Here is a 20,573-nt window from a genome sequence, read left to right as displayed (position 1 = left end):
GGCTTAGACCTCGAGGGCAATGAGGCGTCCTAGCTGACTGTGAGGTTGCCCACCCTCTGCTCGAGCACTCTACTGGTCGAATTGCATTGGATTCTGTCCTCAAGAGCTTTCCTGGCAATGTTTCATTCCCGCATTGTGGCAATGCCTTCCTCAACCCTAACAGCGACAAATTGGATGGATTACGCGTCCTACCTGCCGGCGGGCAGAGCCCCCAGCGGCGAAGGCTCCTTCATGCACGTCCTGTTGCTAGATCGATAGGTAGCCAACCCATAACTATACTGCCAAGCCCCGTGTTCTTTCTTTCTCTGTTTCATTCTTCTCTTCTCTTCTTGCTCGATCGTCTTCGCTTGCCCCAACCTCCGCATTCGTTCAGCTTCCTTTGTGTTAATAGCAACACCTCTCGTGCACTTTCTGCCCCACGAACGCCCTGATTGGAGCCTCAACACCACTCGTTCGCGGCTTCCCCGCTACCGGTTTACGATACCACCAGGCTTTGCTCCCACGACGAAGTTCATCTTTTGACCACTTGCGTCCTTGAAAAAAACGGCCCACTCTCATTTCAGCATCGGTAGACTTCATTCCCATTTGCGTCAAGATGAAGGCGAACAGCTGGACGGCGGCTGCTGTTGCGGTAGCAGCATGTATCTCCTCGTGTGCTGCTGACGTGGACCCTATCTTGATAAAAGTGACAGTCCTTGTGCAACATGCCGGCCACAGAGTGCTAAGTTGAAGCATATAGGGGTCCAAGTTCTTTTATAAAACGAATGGGACTCAATTGTAAGCGCCGGTTACCCCGCTCATATTCACAAAGACTTATTTTACGTGCTAGCTTCATCAGAGGCGTCGCATATCAAGGTATATCTCAAGATGTTAGAACATCGAAGGAGTGCACGTTAGTGACACAGGGACAGAGGACTTCGCGGGCAACGGTTCGACGACCACCACGAACGGCGATCTGAAGTACACAGACCCCTTAGCCAACGCCACGGCGTGTGCGCGAGACATTCCGTATCTTGTGGCCCTCCGGACCAACACCATTCGTACTTATGCGATCGACCCCACGCAAGATCACACGAAATGCATGCAGCTGCTCTCGGACGCGGGCATATACGTTATCTCAGATCTTGGTGAGCCTGCAAACTCTATCAACCGTGACACCCCCGAATGGAACGCAGAGCTATATGCCCGCTACACGGCAGTGGTGGATAATATGGCCAAGTTCAATAACTTGCTAGGCTTCTTCGCCGGCAATGAAGTCTCGAATGCTCCAAACAATACCATAGCAAGCGCATTCGTGAAGGCTGCCGTCCGGGACACGAAGGCATATATTGCACAGAAGAAATATAGGCCTATTGGAGTCGGCTATGCTACCAATGATGATGAAACCAGGACGAATTTAGCCAATTATTTCAATTGCGGGCCAGCTTCAGATAGCATTGATTTCTGGGGTTACAACATTTATTCATGGTGTGGTGAGTCTAATTATCAGGATTCCCACTACGAAGAGCGCACACAAGAATTTTCCACTTATGATGTCCCGGCCTTCTTCGCTGAGTATGGCTGTAACAAGGTAAATCCTCGCCCTTTTGACGAGGTAGGAACTCTATTCGGGCGCGACATGGCCCAAGTCTGGTCGGGCGGGATTGTCTACATGTATTTCGAGGAAGCCAATCATTTTGGTCAGTCAAGTGCTTCCTTGAAAAACAAATTAAAATGCTAAATAAGACTCAGGTCTTGTCTCCGTCAGCCCGGACGATACAGTCTCTGCTAAGGATGATTTCACATCGCTGTCCAGCCAAATGGCCAAAGTGACGCCTTCTGGGCCTAGCTTAGCCTCCTACTCGCCTACCAACTCCCCTCAGGCCTGCCCTACGATTGGGAGTAATTGGGAGGCTGTTACCAAGCTCCCTCCCTCTCCCAATACTGCCAGCTGCGACTGCATGGTTTCTAATCTTACCTGTGTTGCCAAATCTGGGATCTCCGACGAGGACATCCAGACCCAGTTCGACTTCCTCTGCGACCCACGCCAGGGCAACAATTGCGGTGGGGTCTTGGCTAATGCATCAACTGGAGTCTATGGCGCGTGGAGTATGTGCAGCGCCTCCCAACGTCTGAGTTGGGCCTTCAACCATTATTACGAGAATCAAACCGCAACAAATTCACAAAACTCTAATCCATGTGACTTCAAGGGTGCTGCACAGAAGGTCACCCCTAAGCCAGCTGGGTCTTGCAAGGCCGTAATCAGCCAAGCTGGTGCTGCCGGGACCGGAGCTGTTACCAACGCGCCTACAGCTACTGCCGGGGGAAGCAGCGGTTCGGGAAGCACGAGCTCGAGCTCTGGTGCAGCCGGTGCTGTCTCCATCCCCTCTATCGATTTCACGCTCGTAAAATTAGGTGCTTACATGACTCTTGCAATGATAGTTGGGGTGGCAATGGTGTTGCTATGAGAGTGACCTTCGCGGGTAAGGACTGGGAGGAGCGAGGCTGATCGCGCGTGGACAAGTCTCATACGTCTACATTCTCAGATGGCGTTGGTCCCCCCTTTTTGTCAGCTTGTCGTTTATCCCACGAGTTCAGCATGATTCATTTTGCTATGGTGTATGAGTATTACATGGGTCGGCGCATCATAGAAGGCAAGCAACACAACGAAATGTGCATCATCCAAGCCTTCATGTTAACGCACGATCCCAGCAAAAGATGAGTTTAGACATAATGACATTGGAAAATCAGTCAAGTCAAGGCCAATTGATCACCATCTTCGATTACTCTATGCTGCCCAGACGTCTTTGCCAACCCCTTCAATCCAATTCCCCAGTTTATTCACGCTCCCATCCCATTCTCTTAATCTCCCTCTCATACCCCCTATCTGTTCGAGGTCCAATACTTTCGGCTGGACCCAATTGATTCTGGCCACCCCTCCAACCTGGTCTATGCTTCCCTTCAGCAGTCCTAGGGACAATGCTTTCATAATAAGAATTTCGATGTCTTCCACCTTCACATTCGTCTCACGACTAATAGTCCTAAATGTCATGGCTCGGTCGTGTGGCGGTCGGCGGAAAACCGCTTCTGTGAGCGCGGCGAGACTAATCTTCTGGTAAAGAAAGGTCTGATGCTGTTCCAGCAGGGGCTCCCTTGTAAAGTTACCTTTCAGAGCGTCGTACGCAGCTAAATCTCCTTTGTTGAATGCATACAGCACGTCTCGGAGCCAGGCATGTGGTGTTGACTTCAAAGTAGAAAGAAGAGGATGAAGAAGAAGTTCGCCAAAGTTGTAAATGCTATCAGATATGAGGGCGGCAATGCTGAGATCGTAGGCTAAGTGTTGGGATTCGGAGGAAGAGAGAGCGTTGGTTTCGATGCAGGCGAGGTAGAGTAAGGTAGATCGATAGAACAGCGCGAAATCTGCTTTGGCCTATAGGGAAGCCCCCAGTCAACGTGGGTCAAAGCCGGTCACTAGATAGACATACTTGATAGTAGCTAGCACTCGTTCGGTAGAAGGCAGCATGAACTTCTACCTCGACGGAGTCGAAGGTGTCTAAGATGAGTTCTGCAGTATCGAGATCCTTTCGAGCACCTTCTAGGTCCTGCAGCCGCAGCTTTACTTCCGCACCGGCTACCAGGGCATATACATAGGCGTCTTGTGAGGATGGTTTGTTGACCTTTTTGGCCAAGTCTGTGAAAAAATCGAGACGCTCCTGATCGTCTATTATACCTTAGCGAGCCCTTCCCTTCGAATAAAGGAGGAAGTGACCTTGACATTGCGTGGCAGCAGCCAATCCCAGAGCAACGAATTTCAGCTGATTGATCTTCTCAGAAAAGCTAAGGATAAAGTGACGAAACAGCGGTAATCGTTGCGGCGAGCTTGCGCGATTGTCAAACAATTCTATAAGCAAGTCCGTCAGTTGATGCCAAAGCTTTCGATCCCAGTAGTCTTCTAAATTGAGAAAGTCCTGCTGAAGCTCTTCGGGCGCCGCGTCGCGTTGCTCGTCTAAGAACTGCTGGACCGTTTCGGGATCCATAATTTATGATCGAAGCGACAAGACCAGGGATCCAGACCGTCCAAAGCAATAGGTGTGAGAGTAGTTGATACAGAGGACGAGGACGCTGAAATCGCCGAGGGCTTAAGCCCGCACTAGCGCAGCCGCTCGCTGGCATCGGTCGTCCTCAGCAGTCTGATACCTAAAGACCTCATTCACTACATCCAGGCTCGTGCGATGGAAAAGAGCCTTGGCTACGCCGTCCTTGCTCGTGTGAAGGCAGCTCCAAAAAAGGAACATTGCTGTCTCCATCTTAGCAGGCAGGCTAAAAGAGGCTTGCAAGACGTCTCTATAACTCGCACTGGCAGACCGATCATCAGGATACAAGGCGGCAGGTAAACAATCTTCACTCAATCGGACTGACGTGCATACTCAATATCTCTTAGATCCGCTCTTGGTGGCCACACAGCAACCGTCTTTGGAGCGACTGGCTTTCTAGGCCGGTATATAGTCCACCGCTTAGGTAGGGGACCACATTCGTACCTCCGGCGAATTCAATCTGACAGAACAATTTGGTAGCGTCGCGAGGATGTACGGTTGTCGTACCATTCCGGGAGGAAATGGCAAAGAGGCATTTGAAAGTGACTGGAGACTTGGGTCGGGTGGTCTTCATGGCATGTTGAACAAACGTCCACTGCTCTAGCAATAACTGAGCAGGGGGAATCAGGAGTACGATCTTAGAAACACAGCTTCCCTTGAAGAAAGTGTACGGCATTCAGACGTTGTCTACAATCTTGTTGGCCGCGATTATCCTACGAAGTACTATCCCTGCTTATCAACGACGGTTCATACTAAGACTTAAAGGAACTTCTCTCTCGAAGATGTTCATGTCGAGGGTGCTGAGCGAATAGCTGAGGCTGTAGCCAAGTACGACATCGACCGCTTCATACACGTATCCTCATACAATGCCAACAAAAATTCACCTTCGGAGTTTTTCCGAACCAAGGCTTGTGGGGAAGAAATTGTTCGTAACATCTTTCCAGAGACCACGATTGTCAGACCGGCTCCAATGTTTGGCTTTGAAGATAGACTGTTGCATAGGCTGGCAGGCGTCACCAACTTATTCACGTCAAACCACTTGCAAGAACGTTTCTGGCCAGTCCACGTAAGCAACGTCATCTCTGTGGCAGCCGTTTGATTTAATGTCTTCTCTAAGGTCATTGATGTGGGGTCTGCGCTTTCGCAGATGCTCGAGGACGACAGCACTGCTTCCGAAACGTATGAGCTATACGGCCCATCCAACTACTCGATGGCTGAAATAGCCGAAATTATCGACAGTGAGATTTACAAACGCCGGCGTCATCTCAACGTCCCCAAGCGGATCCTACAGCCTGTTGCCAAATTCCTCAATCAAGCAATTTGGTGGCCAACCACATCTGCAGACGAAGTAGAAAGAGAGTTTTTAGATCAAGAGATTGATCCTAAAGCAAAGACGCTGGTGGACCTAAATATCACAGCCGGAGAGTTGAGGAATTACACGTTTCACTATTTGGTGGGTCCTTGGTGCAGCGGCGTGCATATGCAGCGACAGCTAACCTTTCGAGCAGCAAGCCTACCGTAGCTCTGCATTTTATGATTTACCGCCAGCAACGGAGCGGGAAAAGAGGGAAGACAAAAGGTTCTTGCACGTCATTGATGACCAGTAGCATGTATAAAAGCCCATGGATAGTTAAGCATAGTCCGCGGCCATGTTCAGCGAAGGTTGCTCCTAGATTGCGATGGTTCTTCCCTCTGCGTCCTCGAGATCAGCGATAGATTTTGCTCGCCGGTCGCGGGCTGGTGCTGGAGGCTCAAGGATTGTTCTATAGGGCTAGAAGCACGGGTACCTGACGCTAAAATGCCCTGGAAGGTTGCGGGAGCAACGTCGGATATTTACGGATTTAAAGGGTCCCAGCCACTTCGTCTCGTTACGCAGCCATGCCTCTGCCCGCCACGCCAGACCATGGACCTAGTGATTGGTGTGCTTGAGGATGATGGTCTCAAGATCTGCTGCTAAGACATCCATCCTCTCCTCCCTCTATCAGATTTACTATCTTTGCGTAGGTTTGAGCCCTTAACGAAACGGAAACCCGACACAAGCAGCACTTCAACTCTGCTCACTTCCTACGCTGAGTCCCGAAGATCCCAGACATAACCTTCAAGTCCTCAAACACTGCTTCACTCCAAAGAAAACACCCAGGGTCACACAGAATTTCGTACAGGACTGAGTCGCCAAAAAGAGCCCGTCCTTTCAAAGGACGAACGCCGACGGGTTTGCCTGGGGGGTATCATCGAGCCAGTGAAAAAAACGCAATGGCAAACATGCGATTCCGACTCGGTATGAATTATTCCACGTGAGATCAGCCTTTTCGCTCATAGACCAACAGGCTTTTTACCATTCCTCGGCTATCACCACGTGCTCATGATATTCATCGCTGTTGCAATAATCTTACTCTGTAAGTGTGTGCCTTCTCTCGCGAGAGCGATTGCTCACAGCTCTAAACTAGCACTACTTCTTGCGGGCTGCTCATCATCATCGCCCTTGATACCCGGCATATTCCTGATATCTCTATACTACAAATCCTACCCACCAGTCTTTGATCCAGCCCAGGTCGATCCTGGCGTCACGACCGCAATAGCCAACATTGTCGGCCAGGCCCAGCTAGAAGTCCGGGTAGGCTATTTCGGAATATGTGTGAATCCAGATGGAGGATCGTTCCTGTGTAGCAACAATGCCTCAAGTCTTGCCGGTCAGGTGAGCGTGGATCAAGACCCGTTAAATCTGATCTGGGTGGCGAGTACATTCAAGGACTCTATCGTATTTCCCTACTTGATGTGAGTACTTGTGACTCCTCTCTCCAGGTGATACAGCTGCTGACGACGGTATATCTTAGAATCGTAGCCATTGTGCTGGCCTTCGCTTGCTTCCTCCTCCTCCGCTACCTTTCCCGGCTGGCATGAAGAGACCGACGATCAGGGTTCTGAGCGTGACGTGAAACCATTTCCGTCACGTCCAGTCTCCCAGATAGCACTTGCGCTCATCTTCATAGCTAGCATCTTCGTCCTCGTGTCCGTATTGTGGCAGCACACCGCGTCCGTAGGTGCGAGCACAATAGCACAGGATCTCGGCAACGGAAGCGTCAAGAGCGGTGTAGGCACAGCAGCGATGATATTGGGGTGGTTTGGATTCGCATTATTGATAATCGTCACCATCGGATTGTTGGTTATGATATTGAGTATCAGAATGCTGGACAAATTGACTGATGACGACTGAGTTGTGAAAAGAGATTGAAAGGGTCGGCGAGGAAACCGATGGGATTACGTAGCCGATACAATTTCTTTTGGTGATCTTTAGCAAGCGCGCATGAGTGAACATTCACGACTAAGATACCTACAGAATTATACCCAGCACGTCATCAAGGCTGCTTACATGCTGAAGAGGGAGGAATAGATTCTGAATTCCATTTGCCGTTCGTGCACATGGGCAAGATGTTCTGCTCGTGAGGTATCCACCATCATCCTGATACAAGGGTCGAAGAAAGAGTTCTCTGATGCCTTTCTCTATCAGCTTTTTCGTTAATATATGTAAGCCTCAAGCCCATGCATTGCTTTTCCACACGCACTCGCCTTGTCGCTGGCGTAATGGAACCACTATTTACACTTGGGCCAAAGCCACTAATTTTGAAGTCATTGTCCATACGGTAGCCCGCCAGTACCGTCCAAAGCTGCTTTATTCTTCCCTGGTAGGAATGGAGCGTTGTGTCCCGCACCGGCTGGAACGTAGTCATCGTAGGTAGGTTCGCCTCGCTGCGGGCCATATCGACCTGTGTGTCCTGCCATGTCATCAAGGGATTTGTACCCACCAGTCTTTGGCCCTCTTTGCCGGTTTGCACGTGCGCTGCCTTGGCTGGGACCGTTCACTCTCCCTCCACGGCTATTGTTGCTGTTGGTCCCTGGTCGGCCTCCCGACGGCCCTGGAGCATTGCCTTTGTGCCGGTTGTTGTTGCCAGTCCGGCCATTAAGACCTGACCCATTCGTTCTTCTATTCTCATCATTTGAAGGTCCATTCCTTGCCGATACTTGATTTGGGCTATGTCGTCGTTTGAGATTTCTCCGGTCAACAACATTGTCATATCCTCCTTCGCCAGACTCCGCCTCTAGTCGTAGCTGTACCTTTTCTCCTACCTCAGTCTGCAGTATATACTGTTTGTCGGCTGGTATTGGCTGCCAATTCTGTATGCTATTAGCAGCTGCAGCTTTGGTATTCTTGTACGTCGCAAGGACTATCGTAGGGGTGTCGCCGAAAGTGTGCACTTTTGACTCCGGGGGTACAGGTGCCACTCGCACAGCCCACAGATTATACTGGTAGAAAGCGAAGCCTGTAACCTGCCAGGTCTGTTTTGAACCTAGGCCCCCAACTTTGTTCATCATACCAGCATTGGCAGGTCGAGGGTCAATGAGAATACTGTTTGCAAGATACTTGACCTCCGATTCGGCAAAGTTTGATGGTACCTTTACAAGTCCAAGCAGCTTTGACGTGTCCGTTGCGGAGATAAGGTAGCCGGTATAGAAGACGGTGCGCTTGAGTTCCAATGGACGTGAAAGCGAAGGCAGATGAGTGTTGTGATTATTGACCATCCTCTGGACCTCTGCAATTTCCACAACAGGATCAAGCGTGGTCACCTGATCGGCAACCTGGATGACTTCGGTCTTGAGATACCTTCGATTTGTGTCAGGGAAGATTATTTGGTTCATATTATGGAGAAAATCTCGAAAAGCTTTTGCTCTGTGGCTAAAATAAGCACATGACGTGAGGATTTAGGTGGGGAGTTTCACTGTTTAGGTCGGTCTTCGTAAATCTTCAATTCTTCTGCTTCGGCGTAGGTGTAAATAAGATCTTGTAGAAACGCTTGCTTATACTGCATTGTCGAGCCAAATCGCTGGTTCTTGGGACCAGCTTCCGACTTCAAGCAAATGAGATCGAAGTCGAGCCGTTTACTCGCGACTATACGCTTGATCAGCTCAGAGAAGTTGCGTTCTCCTCGTCCAGTCAGAAGAACATTCAGGGCATCGTTCTGTTGTGTACTGAGTCTTGAGAGTTCAGCCTTCAGCTGTCAGCTCCACGGCAGAAATCCATTTCATAATGACAAGGGAGATTGCCGCACAATTTGTTCGTTCCACCACGACGCCCACGCCCTTGGCTCTTCAACGTCTATACCCCCACCCGTAGCTCCTAAGACCCCTTTGTCATGCCACCAACCTCCATTGACGAAAACATCTTGGTTCTGTAATCGTGATACCGTCTGGGACTGCCACAGCTTTGGATTTGGTAGCGGACTTTTGAAAACTGCTTGTGTCAGTCCCTCTTTTCAGCTTCGAAGAGGTTGGCTTACGGGTATTATCAAAATCATAGACGTGGAGTGCTTTGATCTGCGACACAGCTAATCAAGATTAGCTTGACGTTTCTAGTTGAAGACGGCGTGATTACGGGGAAGCTCTTTGCCCTGGCAGGACCACCTTTTCAACCCAGTAAGCGTATGGGGAGCAACTTTGCCGTCACTAATGATCGCATCAGACAGATTCGCAGTCATCTTGGACAAACGCAAGAGCATGAAGGTCTATTGGGCTGCTGGAAGTGCATGACAGCGTGGTTGGTGGGGTAGCGTGGAGTTCTAATTGATGGAAGGAAACACAAAGCGAATTTCAAGGTTCAAAACGGTTTATGATGCAGCGCCCTAGATCGGACCGACGAGCACCTCTCATCGTTTGTAACGTCAGCACTAATGGAGCAGTGATTGTTGATTGCTATTCTCGATTAGGTTGTTTGAAATGATTCTACCCAAGCGTAGGTCGTAGCGAGTATTAGCAGCAGTCGCTGTTGACTTACCCACATGGACAGCGCAGGTCTCGGTACCCGTCATAGCCCTAAAGACACATGTTCCACCGAATCTGCCAACATCTTGCACTTCTGCCCATGTTGCAGACATTTGTGTGATATGTCTCGAAGCTATCTCCACGCAGGGAGTCGCCAACCCATGCGGCCATGCCGTCTTTGATTACATCTGTCTTGTGAGCTGGCTGCAGGAGCGCTCGAGCTGTCCCCTTTGTATGACTGAGAGACTCATCAAGCTTTTCTCGACTACATTCACTGACATCCGAGAGGCAACGCCGAGATACGGTTCGTCGCAGGTTACGATCGATCGATACCGCATCCCACCATCTACAGTGTTCCTGCGAAACTTCAGAATTGTGGAAGCATAGCTACAACTCAATCAGAGACATTCGCTGACGAGAGAGATCGTGGGCACCAAAGGTTCCAACACGCAAGATGCACGGCATCGCACAACCGCGATGCAGCTTTACACCGCCGAAGGTGTGTCTACAGGTATCAGCTTTACAGCCTCCATGTAGGCGCCAATCGATTTTCCGGATATCATGAGTTCAAGCCAGAGCAGCTAGCCTGTGATATTGAGCTGCAATCGCGTGCAAACCGTTTTATCAGGCGCGAACTGCAAGTCTTCGAATTTCTCGGCCCTGACAATAGCCCCACGTTAGGCACGCCACGTCGAGCCAAAAACGTTGCATTTTTGCTAGACTATATACTTGCAATCTTAAGAAAAGTCGACATTAAGGACAGCAGTGGGCATGCTCTAGACTTACTCGGGGAATTTCTTGGGCGTGAAAACGCATCTCTATTCATTCATGAACTGAAAGCCTGGCTGAAAAGTCCGTTCGTTAGACTTGAGGACTGGGATCGAAGTGTACAATATGGGGCGAACGGTGCTTCTATTCTCCAAAGACACGGTCTTAAAAATAAAGGTATCTGCCTTAAAAGATGATCGCACATAGGGTCGGCACCTACAACGGTCGAAGCGGAGCTACGATTCAAACTTTAGTCTTGTTTTCACCGCACGAGCTCTTAGTCTGAGATTGGCCACGTCGAACAAACCGATCCCTGTTGTTATACGTAGGCGAATATTTCGACTTAAGCAGCAGCTCACGAGGACAGGATTTTCAAATGCCAAAAATGTGAGCATACATGTGACAAGCAGCACAGGAGATTGAAAATTGATGAAAAGCGAAGCCAAACTAACTCTAGATACAATGGCAGCAAGGGTATCCTGTTCTAACCTGACAGTGATTCGAAAGCACAAGTTGAACTTGGTATTAAGTATTGGCTCTTGTTAGTCCCAGCAGCATCTGCTTTTGATCTTGCATCGCATGGATTCTTGTTATGTATTTCCGTCCTTGAATGAGATTCCGTTCTCGCGTCAAAGTTGTAGGGTGTATCAGTAGATCCATGTTATAGACAAGAATAGGATCTAGGTAGGGAGACAGAAATAAAGACCGTTCCTTTCCTCCATTTCAACATCCACCTCCTGCCCCTTTCAAATGCAAGTGCAACCAGGCAAATTGAATGGGAGACATGCCAACTTCTATTCGTCCACTTCGGCTTCGGTGGCCCTCGTAGCCAGATGCCAGCGGCTGCCGCCCTTGTCATCGCGCTCGTGTTCGATAGCAACTTTAGCCAGATGGCCGAGAATGTTCTCCATCTGAGTATCTGATCGGCTCCGGCTCTTGCGGCCGAGATTGTCCAGCCATTCTATCTGGTTCAAGAGGAAGTATACGATGGCAATGACAATCTATGAAGAACGAGAGAATTAGTTTCCAACTTCCAGGAGATTGCTGACTTGAAGTTACGTACCGAAACCCCAATGGAGTAACACCATATAACCACAGCAGTGACAACACTAGTGCGTCCATTCCTCTCAAGCTCAGCACGGACGCGAGGGTCTGACGCATACCCTTCGCCAGAAAGCCATCCGAAGACACAGAAGAGAGTGGCCAGAACATCGACACCAAAGATGGCTGCCACAAGCTGCCAGGATGGCCAGGTCTTCCCACCGCGAGTGACAAAGATGAGCCAATTTTCTGTGAGGGAAATTTCGAGAAAGAGAATCTCCTGCACATTGCCGAAGTTCTGGATGACACCACCGTTTGGAATGTAAATCGAGCCGCGAATGACCCAGGTTCCAAGAGCGAGCAGCAGGCCAAGAGTAACTGAGATGATCCAGATTTTGGGCAACTGCCACTCCACAGGGCGAGCTTCATAATGAGCATTATCGTAAGCAACAGCGATTGTCGCTAAATCTGCGAAAAGAGCCAAGAAGACGATGAGCTCAGAGTTCACAGTTTCGTTGATTATCACAATTGATGTGACAAGGTAAATTTCCAAGTGAAAGCAGAGAGCGATACGGTACTGAATATATGCCTTCATGCGCTGGAAGATTTGACGAGCAACCTTGATAGCAGACACAATAGTGCTAAGGCCGGGTGCGAGGAAAACAATGTCGGAAGCTGCTTGAGCGGCCTCAGTCGCACCCTCGACGGCAATACCGCAATCCGATTTCTTGAGCGAGGGAGCATCATTGACACCGTCGCCTGTCATGGCTGTCAAATGTCCACGCTGCTGAATCATTTCCACAACCTGGTACTTATGTTCGGGGAAGACTTCGGCAAACCCATCCGCACGTTCGACAAGGTCGTGTTGTGTTGTCCCGCTCAGACCACCGTGTATGAGTCGATCGGAATTGTAGACCTTTGTGCCTAGAGCCAACATTTTGCAGGTCTCCTTCGCGATAGCAATTGCGTCACCGGTCAACATTTTGACTTGCAGACCAAGGAATTGCGCTTCAGCAATAGTCTGGGCAGTATCTTCCCTGGGAGGATCAAACATAGACAGCATCCCCAAAAGTTCCCATGGCTCGTCGTTCTTTTTGACTGCTACTCCCAAAGAGCGGAAACCACGACGAGCAAACTCTGCAGCCTTATTCTTGAAAAGGTCCGCAGTTTCAGGACTGCACTCAGACAAATTGAGGATCGCTTTGGGAGCACCCTTTGCAGCGGTGTATTTCTGGCCGTTGCAAGTACACTCGCAAGTAATACGTTTCGAAACGGGATCAAATGGGGTGTATTTGAGGGTTTTCCAGCCTTGCTCCAGTATTTCACGCGCCTTCGGGAAGCGCTTACTAGCAAGCAAAAATCAGCTTAGGTAGTGAAACACGTTCGAATTGTGCGACGGACAGCGTTAAAATGATCACCTTGTCAATTGGGTCTAGCGATTTGATGTTATGAGATGAGGCGAGCGCGGCAACAGCCATCATCCAGTTGACATCGACGTCTTCAGCAACATATGGCTCACGAATGGAGAGTTGGTTAGCCGTAAGCGTGCCTGTCTTGTCAGAACAAAGCACATCCACACCCTAGAAAAATCCGATTAGAAATCTTCAAATGTACGTCTGAGCGACGAGCACTTACAGCTAAAGACTCAATGGCGGTCAACTTTTGGACGATGGCTTTATCTTTGGCCAAGTAGGCAGCCCCGACAGCCAGAGTGGTAGTGGTCACGACGGGTAGACCGACGGGGACACCAATGACGAGAAGAATCAGTACGTAATGGAGTAAGGTTCGGGAGCTGGCTTCCGGAGTAGCAATGTTCACGCCATGGAAAAAGCCACCGATCCAGGCAACCAAAATCCAGAACACGACCACCACCAAGAGGGCAGTGCCGATGGCGTTCATAATAGCCTTGAAATGACCTTGATCCTTGGCGCCCTGCACGAGTGTCGCAGTGCGACCGACGAACGAGCCTCGTGCGCTTGAAGTGACTACTCCATACGCCTTTCCACGCTTGCAACCCGTGGTGTAGTAGGCGGTGTCGCCCATGTACTTATCCACAGCCAGCGACTCGCCTGTAATTGCAGATTGGTCGGCCGCAATGAGCGAAATGCCGTGATGCTTATCATCGTCATCGTCATCTTCCTCCTCGGGCTTCTTTTCGGAAGGCTCGTTCAGCTCTTGCCTCATGAGCTCCTTGTATTCTTCAAAAGCTCCGGGATTTTCATAGGCGCAGATGAGTCGAGCGTCCGCCGGGATGACCTGACCTTCTTCAAGAATGACCTGGAATTGGTTAGCGAAGAGCATGACCTATTCATTCTATGGCCTTACAATATCGCCGGGCACAAGCTCGCGGGCTTTGATATCTTCCTCTTTACCATCACGAATGACGACGGCGCGCATAGCTATGTCACCTTTGAGTGAGGCAACCACGTCTGCAGCTTGTTTCTCTTGATACCATCCGACTGTGGCGTTCAGCATGAGAATAGCAATGATAACACCAAAGTCAATCCAATCACGAAGACCAGCAGCTAAGAGGACGGCAATTTCCATGACTACCTTCGTCAGTAATCACAATCTGACATGGCAAGGAACGGCAAACTTTACCATAGAGAATTGGGCCGGTGAAGAAGGAGAGAAACTAAATTTTTGAGTCAACAAAACGGTACGTGGATCAGGGCTTCGTCCCGCCTACCTTGAGAAACATGTTCTCTTTCTCGGTAGTCTAGGTTTTCAAGTCAGAACTCTTCACCGTGATTGTTCATTTGACGGACGTACAAGCTCATTAAAGCCTACGTGCCTCCTACGACCCTCAATGTCTGAGCTAGAGATACCTTGCTTGATGTCTGCCTCGAGCCACTATGCCATTTCGAGTATTAGCCATTGCAAAGAAACGATCCGCAAGCACGGCAGCAGTTTGTCATACGTCATCCGGGACCTCAAAACCCTCCTCGCCACCAGTGGTCTTTGCTTTGCGAGCCCAGATCTTCCACCAAGGTTTCTTCTTGGGACCTCCGCCCTCCTCCATTGAGACGATGGATTTCCTACGCGGACCTTCATAGTAAGAAGAGATGTAGGCGACCAAGTTAGCATATTCTTCGCCGTTCTCGAGATCTGGCTTCGCGTAAATGGAGGCTTTATGGTCAGCACCTGATTGCTTGCGGTCGGCACCACCTTCGCTGGAGAATTTAGGCTCGTCGAAACGCAGGTGGGCGTCGCCTCCGGTTTGCTCCGGAGCAGCCATTGCGCCCGCAGAGTCTAGAATGCAGCAATGAGAATGTTGTTAAAGCTGCGGTGGACCTGAACGGTGAAGGGGATGAAGAGAAGAGGACAATTGGAAGAGGTGGTGGAGTGGAGTGGAGAGGAGCAAAAGAAAGGCGTGGGTAAGGAAACAGCAATCGGTCGCCGGGGGAAGGAAGGGGAGCTTTTGTAGCAAGAACGCCCAGGCTCGCCAGGCTTGCCAGGCCTAAAACTAAAAAATGAAAATGAGAATGTGTCTCACAGTGGAGCTAGGCTAGCTAGCACTTTCAATAATAAAATTCACAACCCGTAAACCGTTTAAAATTGAGCGGCAGAAATTTCTGACCAGGAAAACGTCGGAGCAGCACGCGCGAACGGTCTGTACTACCCCCAGCTATGAAGGATACTATCATACTAACGATACTAATGATACTAGCACCGGCAGCTGTAGAGATCGCTAAGCTGCTTCGGGCCTGTCCCACTCTCTATCCGAGATGGCCGATTGTCGAAATGTGCAAAGAATTGCCTCAATGCCTCTCTGATTGGTTGCATTCAAGAGGTGGAGCGCATCAACTTTACGGCTAAGACGAGGCCGGGCCTATTCCTTTCCAGCAAAATTACCAACATGGGGGGAGCTCCCCAGCCCTCTTCTGAGGCAGTCTGTCGACTGGGGCCAGGTAGCTTCGTGCAATGGATAGTGCGTCTTTGCGCGTGGGAGTAAAGTCAGTGCTCGTAAGAGATCCTATCAATTCCTATTTGATGAATACGAAGCTTCAGCTCTCGACAGAAAGGTCCGTCGTCCCCCTCTCGCCAAGCTTGATAGCTAATGGCTTGTGTGTACAAGAGGCGGGGCGGCCCTATCCAGAAGCTCACATGAGCGTAATCAATTTGCTTCCGCGTATGTTATCTCGTTATCTTACAGAAAGAGGCTGCTAGCCAGAATGCTGCGGGGCAAGCTTCGGATCCTTCCCAATCGCAGACGTCATGGAGAGCAACAGTGAAAGAATGAAAGGAAGGGGGTAGAAGCAGTATTGCAGAGTCACACGGTTGTAGCATCGAATTGAGGCTCTCGATTATCGTCTGTGAGTCTCGCTGAGCCCCTGCCCGCGCCACTTGGCGATAGGTCATGAGCTCCCAGCAGATCAGTGTATTCTAATTGCCTTTTGATAAAAGCCTCCTGAGTCTTTTGCGGCATTTTATCATATATTTTTCGGCGCCCGACTCTCTTGAGCGCAGTCATCATATCAAGGTATTCCGTCCATTCACGCTTCACATGATTCCACCTCATGTGAATTATTGACTGCACGAACACAATCGTGATCAACGCAGACAAATGATCTGTCATATATGTGCCCCTCACTCTGTCCCCCGCATGAAACGGCTCTAAGCTTTGTGGACCTTTAGCGCTTCCCCAAGCCCCCATCGCCAGCGGCCACATGCCGGGTGGCCAAAGCTTGCATGGTAAGCCTCAGCGGCGAGCAAATCCTCGATCGTCTTCCACATAAAGGAAAGAAAAAAGGCCCGATGCTCCTTCAACGGTATCTAGACCCTGTTGAGACGGTTTTCTTCTCGAAAATTGATACTTAGTGACTCGTTGAAGGGATCTCGATGTGAAGGGTACGACGGCTTACATATGTAAAACAACGACCGGCGCGACACGATTTCGCTACTCGATACCTCCGTATGGAATCCTTCAAGTAGTTCGAGGCCCATTCTTCCTGCTCGTCAACAGGCCTCTTACTATTCAATATGGTATGACTTGTCGCCCCAAGCTGCCATGACTTGCAAGTGTACCTACCCGACTCTTGTCATTTCTTCGACTAGACAATTATTCTTCCCTGGGTAAGCGTTACCAGGTCATTTGGTTGATCAATGACTTCACCTGGGTTCCTGCATAATTTGAGGAGGTAGCAGTCCAATTGCGATTGGAATAACAATAATCGCCGTCTCTCACGAACCACTTTTGCGTGCTACAGCACTTGTCGGACTCTTCCGTATGCTTGACAATAATCCAAAAAAAATGAAGGGGCACCAGGAGGCCTAACTGGAGCGTGTGAGCGTGTAAGCGTTCGGCGTGATGATGTGCAGGGAAACTTGCAAGAAAGTCCAGATAATTGATAGGTCGCCCAAACGCCGTTGTTCCACCGAGCATTGTAGAATGTTTTCGTGTGCTTTGGCGTTTGAGTGTGCTGTGTTGCAATCGCGCTTACCGCCTAGAACAACCTCGTAGAAGTGCAGGTTTTTTGGTCCAAGGTGCTGATCCTCCTGCAAAGTAGACGAAGTACCATGGCTCCCACCAAACGTAGACAAAATCTCTGTTCACCCAGGCGCCACGTCTCAGTGGGACATCCCAAAGCTACCAGATCCATTTGAGGCCTAAATGTCATTTGGGTGAACTACATCACTGCGCAGCAAGAATGTCTACAACTTGTGAAATATACAAAGCCAGCCCTTAAAAAGTGCATCTTAAGCAGAATATCAGCATTACATGCCTAGTCTAGCATCAGCTAGAGGACTCTCGAATAGTACTCTCTGCCGGCAAGTGGAGACGATGCAGACTCCTACACCTCCACCAAGTCTCAAGCGAAAGAGACGGTCTCGACCTTTGCTTGATAATACTGAGCCTTCTCCTACTCGCGTGAAAACGAAAGGCCAAGGACGTACGGCATGTCGCGATAGCACTTCCGTAGCTGGGGACATGCAAAGACTTGAGCTACAAGGGACTGAAGCCAAGTCTGCAAACCAGCCTCGTGTACCTCTCGCAAAGGGCGAAGAGGTATGGACTAGTCCGCCCACCAATGTTGACAATCCAAATCCAGTTCAATGCGAAAAAGACTACAAACTCTGTCCCTTGCCTCCAATCTCTGACGACCTTTTTTCTTCTTCTTCTACTTCCTCTCTCTCAAGCGTGGGCCGCACGTTGTCTCTCAGGCCTGCTCCAAACGAAATCCCAGAGACTCCGTCGCCCTCTCCCACAACACCATTGACGCAGGGCACTGCGGACGCTCTCCAAGGGCAAAACTCTTCATCGTCGATTCCCACATTGTGGTGGTCAGAAACGGATCTGACGGGACAGACTCTTGATACACAGGATTCTGGGGACGATGGAGAAGGTATCAATGGCATCGGCTTCATGCCCACCCCTGCTATTGCATATGCTCGGTCCGAGAAACGCAGGAGGCAGCTCAAGGATTGGAAAGAACGAGAAAGTCGGGAAGCTCGAATTCGACGAGGAGAAAGAAGACGGAAGGGAGATTCGGAGGTGTCTTCGAGGGTGGAGATTGGATATAATGAGCTTGGGAACGAAAAGAAGGTAAGGTTCACACATGCCTAGTCTATTTGGGCCGGAAATTACTCTGCCACATATTCCTTGTCGATGGCAAGGGTCTGCGAGGACATGTCCATAGCATTACACGGCAGCTATCAGAGTCAGCAGACACCATACAAATGTAGGCTCATATACTGCTTGACATTTCTATGCCCTGGAGCAAATTCTGGATGTTAAGCGTCAGTAATGAATCTAGGCCTGATAAACAGTTTCTCCAATGAGCTTTATACTAATGTTACTTAGGCCCTTGAACGATCTTTAATGAGAAATCCACATGTCCAACACCCTGGTGTATGCTACTGGTGCTGATAATGTCCACATCTGCACAGATAACGTCCTTGACGTTTTCCTCTGTCAAGCCTCCACTAACTTCCAGGGCAAATGCCTTTTTACCTCTCCATCTCCTCTTCAAGCTTTTTGCAGCAATCTTCACTCCATCACCGGAAAGATTATCGAGCATTATCACATCCGCCCCAGCTCCGATCGCTTCATCCGCCTGTTCCTCGCTCTGACATTCTACCTCCACCTTTACCGCGAACCCACAGGTGGTTTTGGCGGCAAGGACTGCCTTACTTATGCTCCCAGCCGCGGCAACATGATTGTCTTTTAACATGACCATAGCGCTTAGATCCATGCGGTGCGAGTCACAACCACCCACAAGAATGCCATACTTCTCGACTAGGCGAAATCCTGGAGTGGTCTTCCGAGTACCACACAGGATGTTGTTATAGCCCGCCTGCCGCACAAGGGAAAGGAGACGGGCAGATTGAGTCGCAATACCTGAGCAACGAGCTAGGACGTTCAATGCTACGCGCTCACCAAGAAGAATCTTTCGGACCGGCCCTCGTACGGTTGCGACATGGGTCTTTGAATTGGCAGGGATTTGAGAGCCCTCTGGTTTCACCCATTCTACACTATTGGGCTTGGATCAGCTATCAAAATCACTCAGCACTCGAGGCAAGCACGCACGTGCAGCCCAACTGCCGAAAGACCTCGTTAAAGAAAGGGACCCCAGCCGTTATGCCAGCGCTCTTTCCCAAGAGCTCTGCCACAGCAGGCTCCTGCCCAACTACGAAGCCGCCATAATCAAAGGCGGGGCAATCTTCCCGCAACCAGGCAGCTATAACCTCACTCAGATCACTAGGTAGTAGATGAGAGAGATCCCCGTGGTTTGTAGCCATCATAGCACATAGGTTCCAAACATGATCGTTCGGTGGTCGTGCACCCACGTTGCCTCTTTTTTGCGCCGTTCCCCCGAGACCCGCGTTAGTAAGCTAAGAGAACTACCAGCCCTACAGGGCATCGGTAAACATTATCAGTAAATATTTCACCCCAGAGAAGGAAGAAAATAATTATCCTACTGTCAGTGTTCTATCCTGCGTTGGAAATCTCTGTCACCTACCAGCAGAGCCTAGCATTGCGGGTGGCGAGTGCTGTTATGTGAGCACCTTAGCGCGTGAGTCATCGCGCCTACTACCCCGGAGGCTACCGTAGGCCTTTAAAGTCCGCATGCAGCCTGCTCAAGCCCCAATGATTAGCTGTAGATAGTGTTCGCAGGATTACATATCACACGAACAGATCCACAGCAATGTGATCAATACGCAGGTTGCGCTGTTACTTCCTCATGCACATGCTTGCTCCATCATTCACCTATCAAGGCTACAGACTTCACTGGATTGATATCGGGGTGCTTGACCTTAGCTACTTGTGATGGAATAATCGCCTCTTCTAAGGACTCTGCATCGGAACCAAAGAGCCGTGCTGACTCGGATGAATTCACCTCAGCTCGGAGTATTATTGCACAACCCTTGGGGAGCCATCTGGGCCGCGACAATATCGCTATTGGACGCAATCATGCAGTCCTAGGCATGCCGCTCAACCTTGTAGCTCATGGTAAAGTAGGAAAGCGATTTAACGTCCCAAATTCAAGCCTCTCGAAGGCTTCAACGCTTTCCAGCCTTTGGCTGATTCTTACGAGGCTTCGGCGTTCAAAACTGTCCGGCCGAGGGAGAGACCCAGTGCGTCAAAAGTCTCAATCATCGGTGAACCAATTCCATGGGCTTTCCTCCTGCTCGCTATGTAGTATCGGCCGGTGTCAAAGATGGCACAAGACCCTACGCTCGTTGCAGGTTAGAAACCTTCTGCGTGCTTCTCGTACTACTCCTAAAGTGTCCCTCGTGAAATGGTGGACGCCCTACTTTGCGGGCTGACAAGCGTCATAAATATCCATACTCCTCTATGATCGAGACTGTGTGGTCTGTGAAACTTCTTACAAAAAACCTTAGGGGATCGTAATCTGCTTTTCAAACGACAAA

The 20,573-nt window shown here is 49.8% G+C and overlaps 8 protein-coding genes across 8 annotated transcripts; 4 read left to right on the top strand and 4 right to left on the bottom strand.

Annotated features, from left to right (window-relative positions):
* Nucleotides 1–867: 867 nt before the first annotated feature.
* Nucleotides 868–2,447, top strand: KY384_005915 (uncharacterized protein; the record flags this gene model as incomplete). The annotated part of the gene is given in 3 exon segments (XM_044814413.1): nucleotides 868–892; nucleotides 906–1,679; nucleotides 1,732–2,447. The coding sequence occupies 3 exon segments, from the start codon at nucleotides 868–870 to the stop codon at nucleotides 2,445–2,447; spliced, it is 1,515 nt and encodes a 504-aa protein (XP_044668563.1).
* Nucleotides 2,448–2,767: 320 nt separating this feature from the next.
* Nucleotides 2,768–4,016, bottom strand: KY384_005914 (uncharacterized protein; the record flags this gene model as incomplete). Its single annotated transcript, XM_044814412.1, has 3 exons — nucleotides 2,768–3,409; nucleotides 3,465–3,700; nucleotides 3,749–4,016. The coding sequence occupies 3 exons, from the start codon at nucleotides 4,014–4,016 to the stop codon at nucleotides 2,768–2,770; spliced, it is 1,146 nt and encodes a 381-aa protein (XP_044668562.1).
* A 195-nt stretch (nucleotides 4,017–4,211) lies between these two features.
* KY384_005913 (uncharacterized protein) lies at nucleotides 4,212–5,680 on the top strand (the record flags this gene model as incomplete). Its single annotated transcript, XM_044814411.1, has 5 exons — nucleotides 4,212–4,369; nucleotides 4,421–4,477; nucleotides 4,839–4,998; nucleotides 5,191–5,526; nucleotides 5,582–5,680. 5 exons carry the CDS (start codon nucleotides 4,212–4,214, stop codon nucleotides 5,678–5,680), a joined length of 810 nt encoding a protein of 269 aa, XP_044668561.1.
* Nucleotides 5,681–6,326: 646 nt separating this feature from the next.
* On the top strand, nucleotides 6,327–6,974 carry KY384_005912 (uncharacterized protein; the record flags this gene model as incomplete). The annotated part of the gene is made up of 4 exons (XM_044814410.1): nucleotides 6,327–6,351; nucleotides 6,401–6,469; nucleotides 6,521–6,848; nucleotides 6,908–6,974. The coding sequence occupies 4 exons, from the start codon at nucleotides 6,327–6,329 to the stop codon at nucleotides 6,972–6,974; spliced, it is 489 nt and encodes a 162-aa protein (XP_044668560.1).
* Nucleotides 6,975–7,700: 726 nt separating this feature from the next.
* KY384_005911 (uncharacterized protein) lies at nucleotides 7,701–9,604 on the bottom strand (the record flags this gene model as incomplete). The annotated part of the gene is made up of 5 exons (XM_044814409.1): nucleotides 7,701–8,733; nucleotides 8,850–9,088; nucleotides 9,179–9,360; nucleotides 9,407–9,454; nucleotides 9,502–9,604. The coding sequence occupies 5 exons, from the start codon at nucleotides 9,602–9,604 to the stop codon at nucleotides 7,701–7,703; spliced, it is 1,605 nt and encodes a 534-aa protein (XP_044668559.1).
* Nucleotides 9,605–11,449: 1,845 nt separating this feature from the next.
* Nucleotides 11,450–14,934, bottom strand: KY384_005910 (uncharacterized protein; the record flags this gene model as incomplete). Its single annotated transcript, XM_044814408.1, has 9 exons — nucleotides 11,450–11,656; nucleotides 11,719–13,042; nucleotides 13,098–13,276; nucleotides 13,332–13,973; nucleotides 14,022–14,245; nucleotides 14,298–14,331; nucleotides 14,386–14,415; nucleotides 14,469–14,549; nucleotides 14,617–14,934. The coding sequence occupies 9 exons, from the start codon at nucleotides 14,932–14,934 to the stop codon at nucleotides 11,450–11,452; spliced, it is 3,039 nt and encodes a 1,012-aa protein (XP_044668558.1).
* Nucleotides 14,935–17,418: 2,484 nt separating this feature from the next.
* Nucleotides 17,419–18,264, top strand: KY384_005909 (uncharacterized protein; the record flags this gene model as incomplete). The annotated part of the gene is made up of 1 exon (XM_044814407.1): nucleotides 17,419–18,264. The coding sequence occupies one exon, from the start codon at nucleotides 17,419–17,421 to the stop codon at nucleotides 18,262–18,264; it is 846 nt and encodes a 281-aa protein (XP_044668557.1).
* A 229-nt stretch (nucleotides 18,265–18,493) lies between these two features.
* On the bottom strand, nucleotides 18,494–19,442 carry KY384_005908 (uncharacterized protein; the record flags this gene model as incomplete). The annotated part of the gene is made up of 2 exons (XM_044814406.1): nucleotides 18,494–19,172; nucleotides 19,228–19,442. 2 exons carry the CDS (start codon nucleotides 19,440–19,442, stop codon nucleotides 18,494–18,496), a joined length of 894 nt encoding a protein of 297 aa, XP_044668556.1.
* Between the last annotated feature and the right edge of the window lie 1,131 nt (nucleotides 19,443–20,573).

The sequence above is a fragment of the Bacidia gigantensis genome (genome assembly GCF_019456465.1).
Source record: "Bacidia gigantensis strain McMullin 20006 chromosome Unknown contig_246, whole genome shotgun sequence".
NCBI classification, from domain to species: domain Eukaryota; kingdom Fungi; phylum Ascomycota; class Lecanoromycetes; order Lecanorales; family Ramalinaceae; genus Bacidia; species Bacidia gigantensis.
This window is presented reverse-complemented; position numbering and strand designations above follow the sequence as displayed.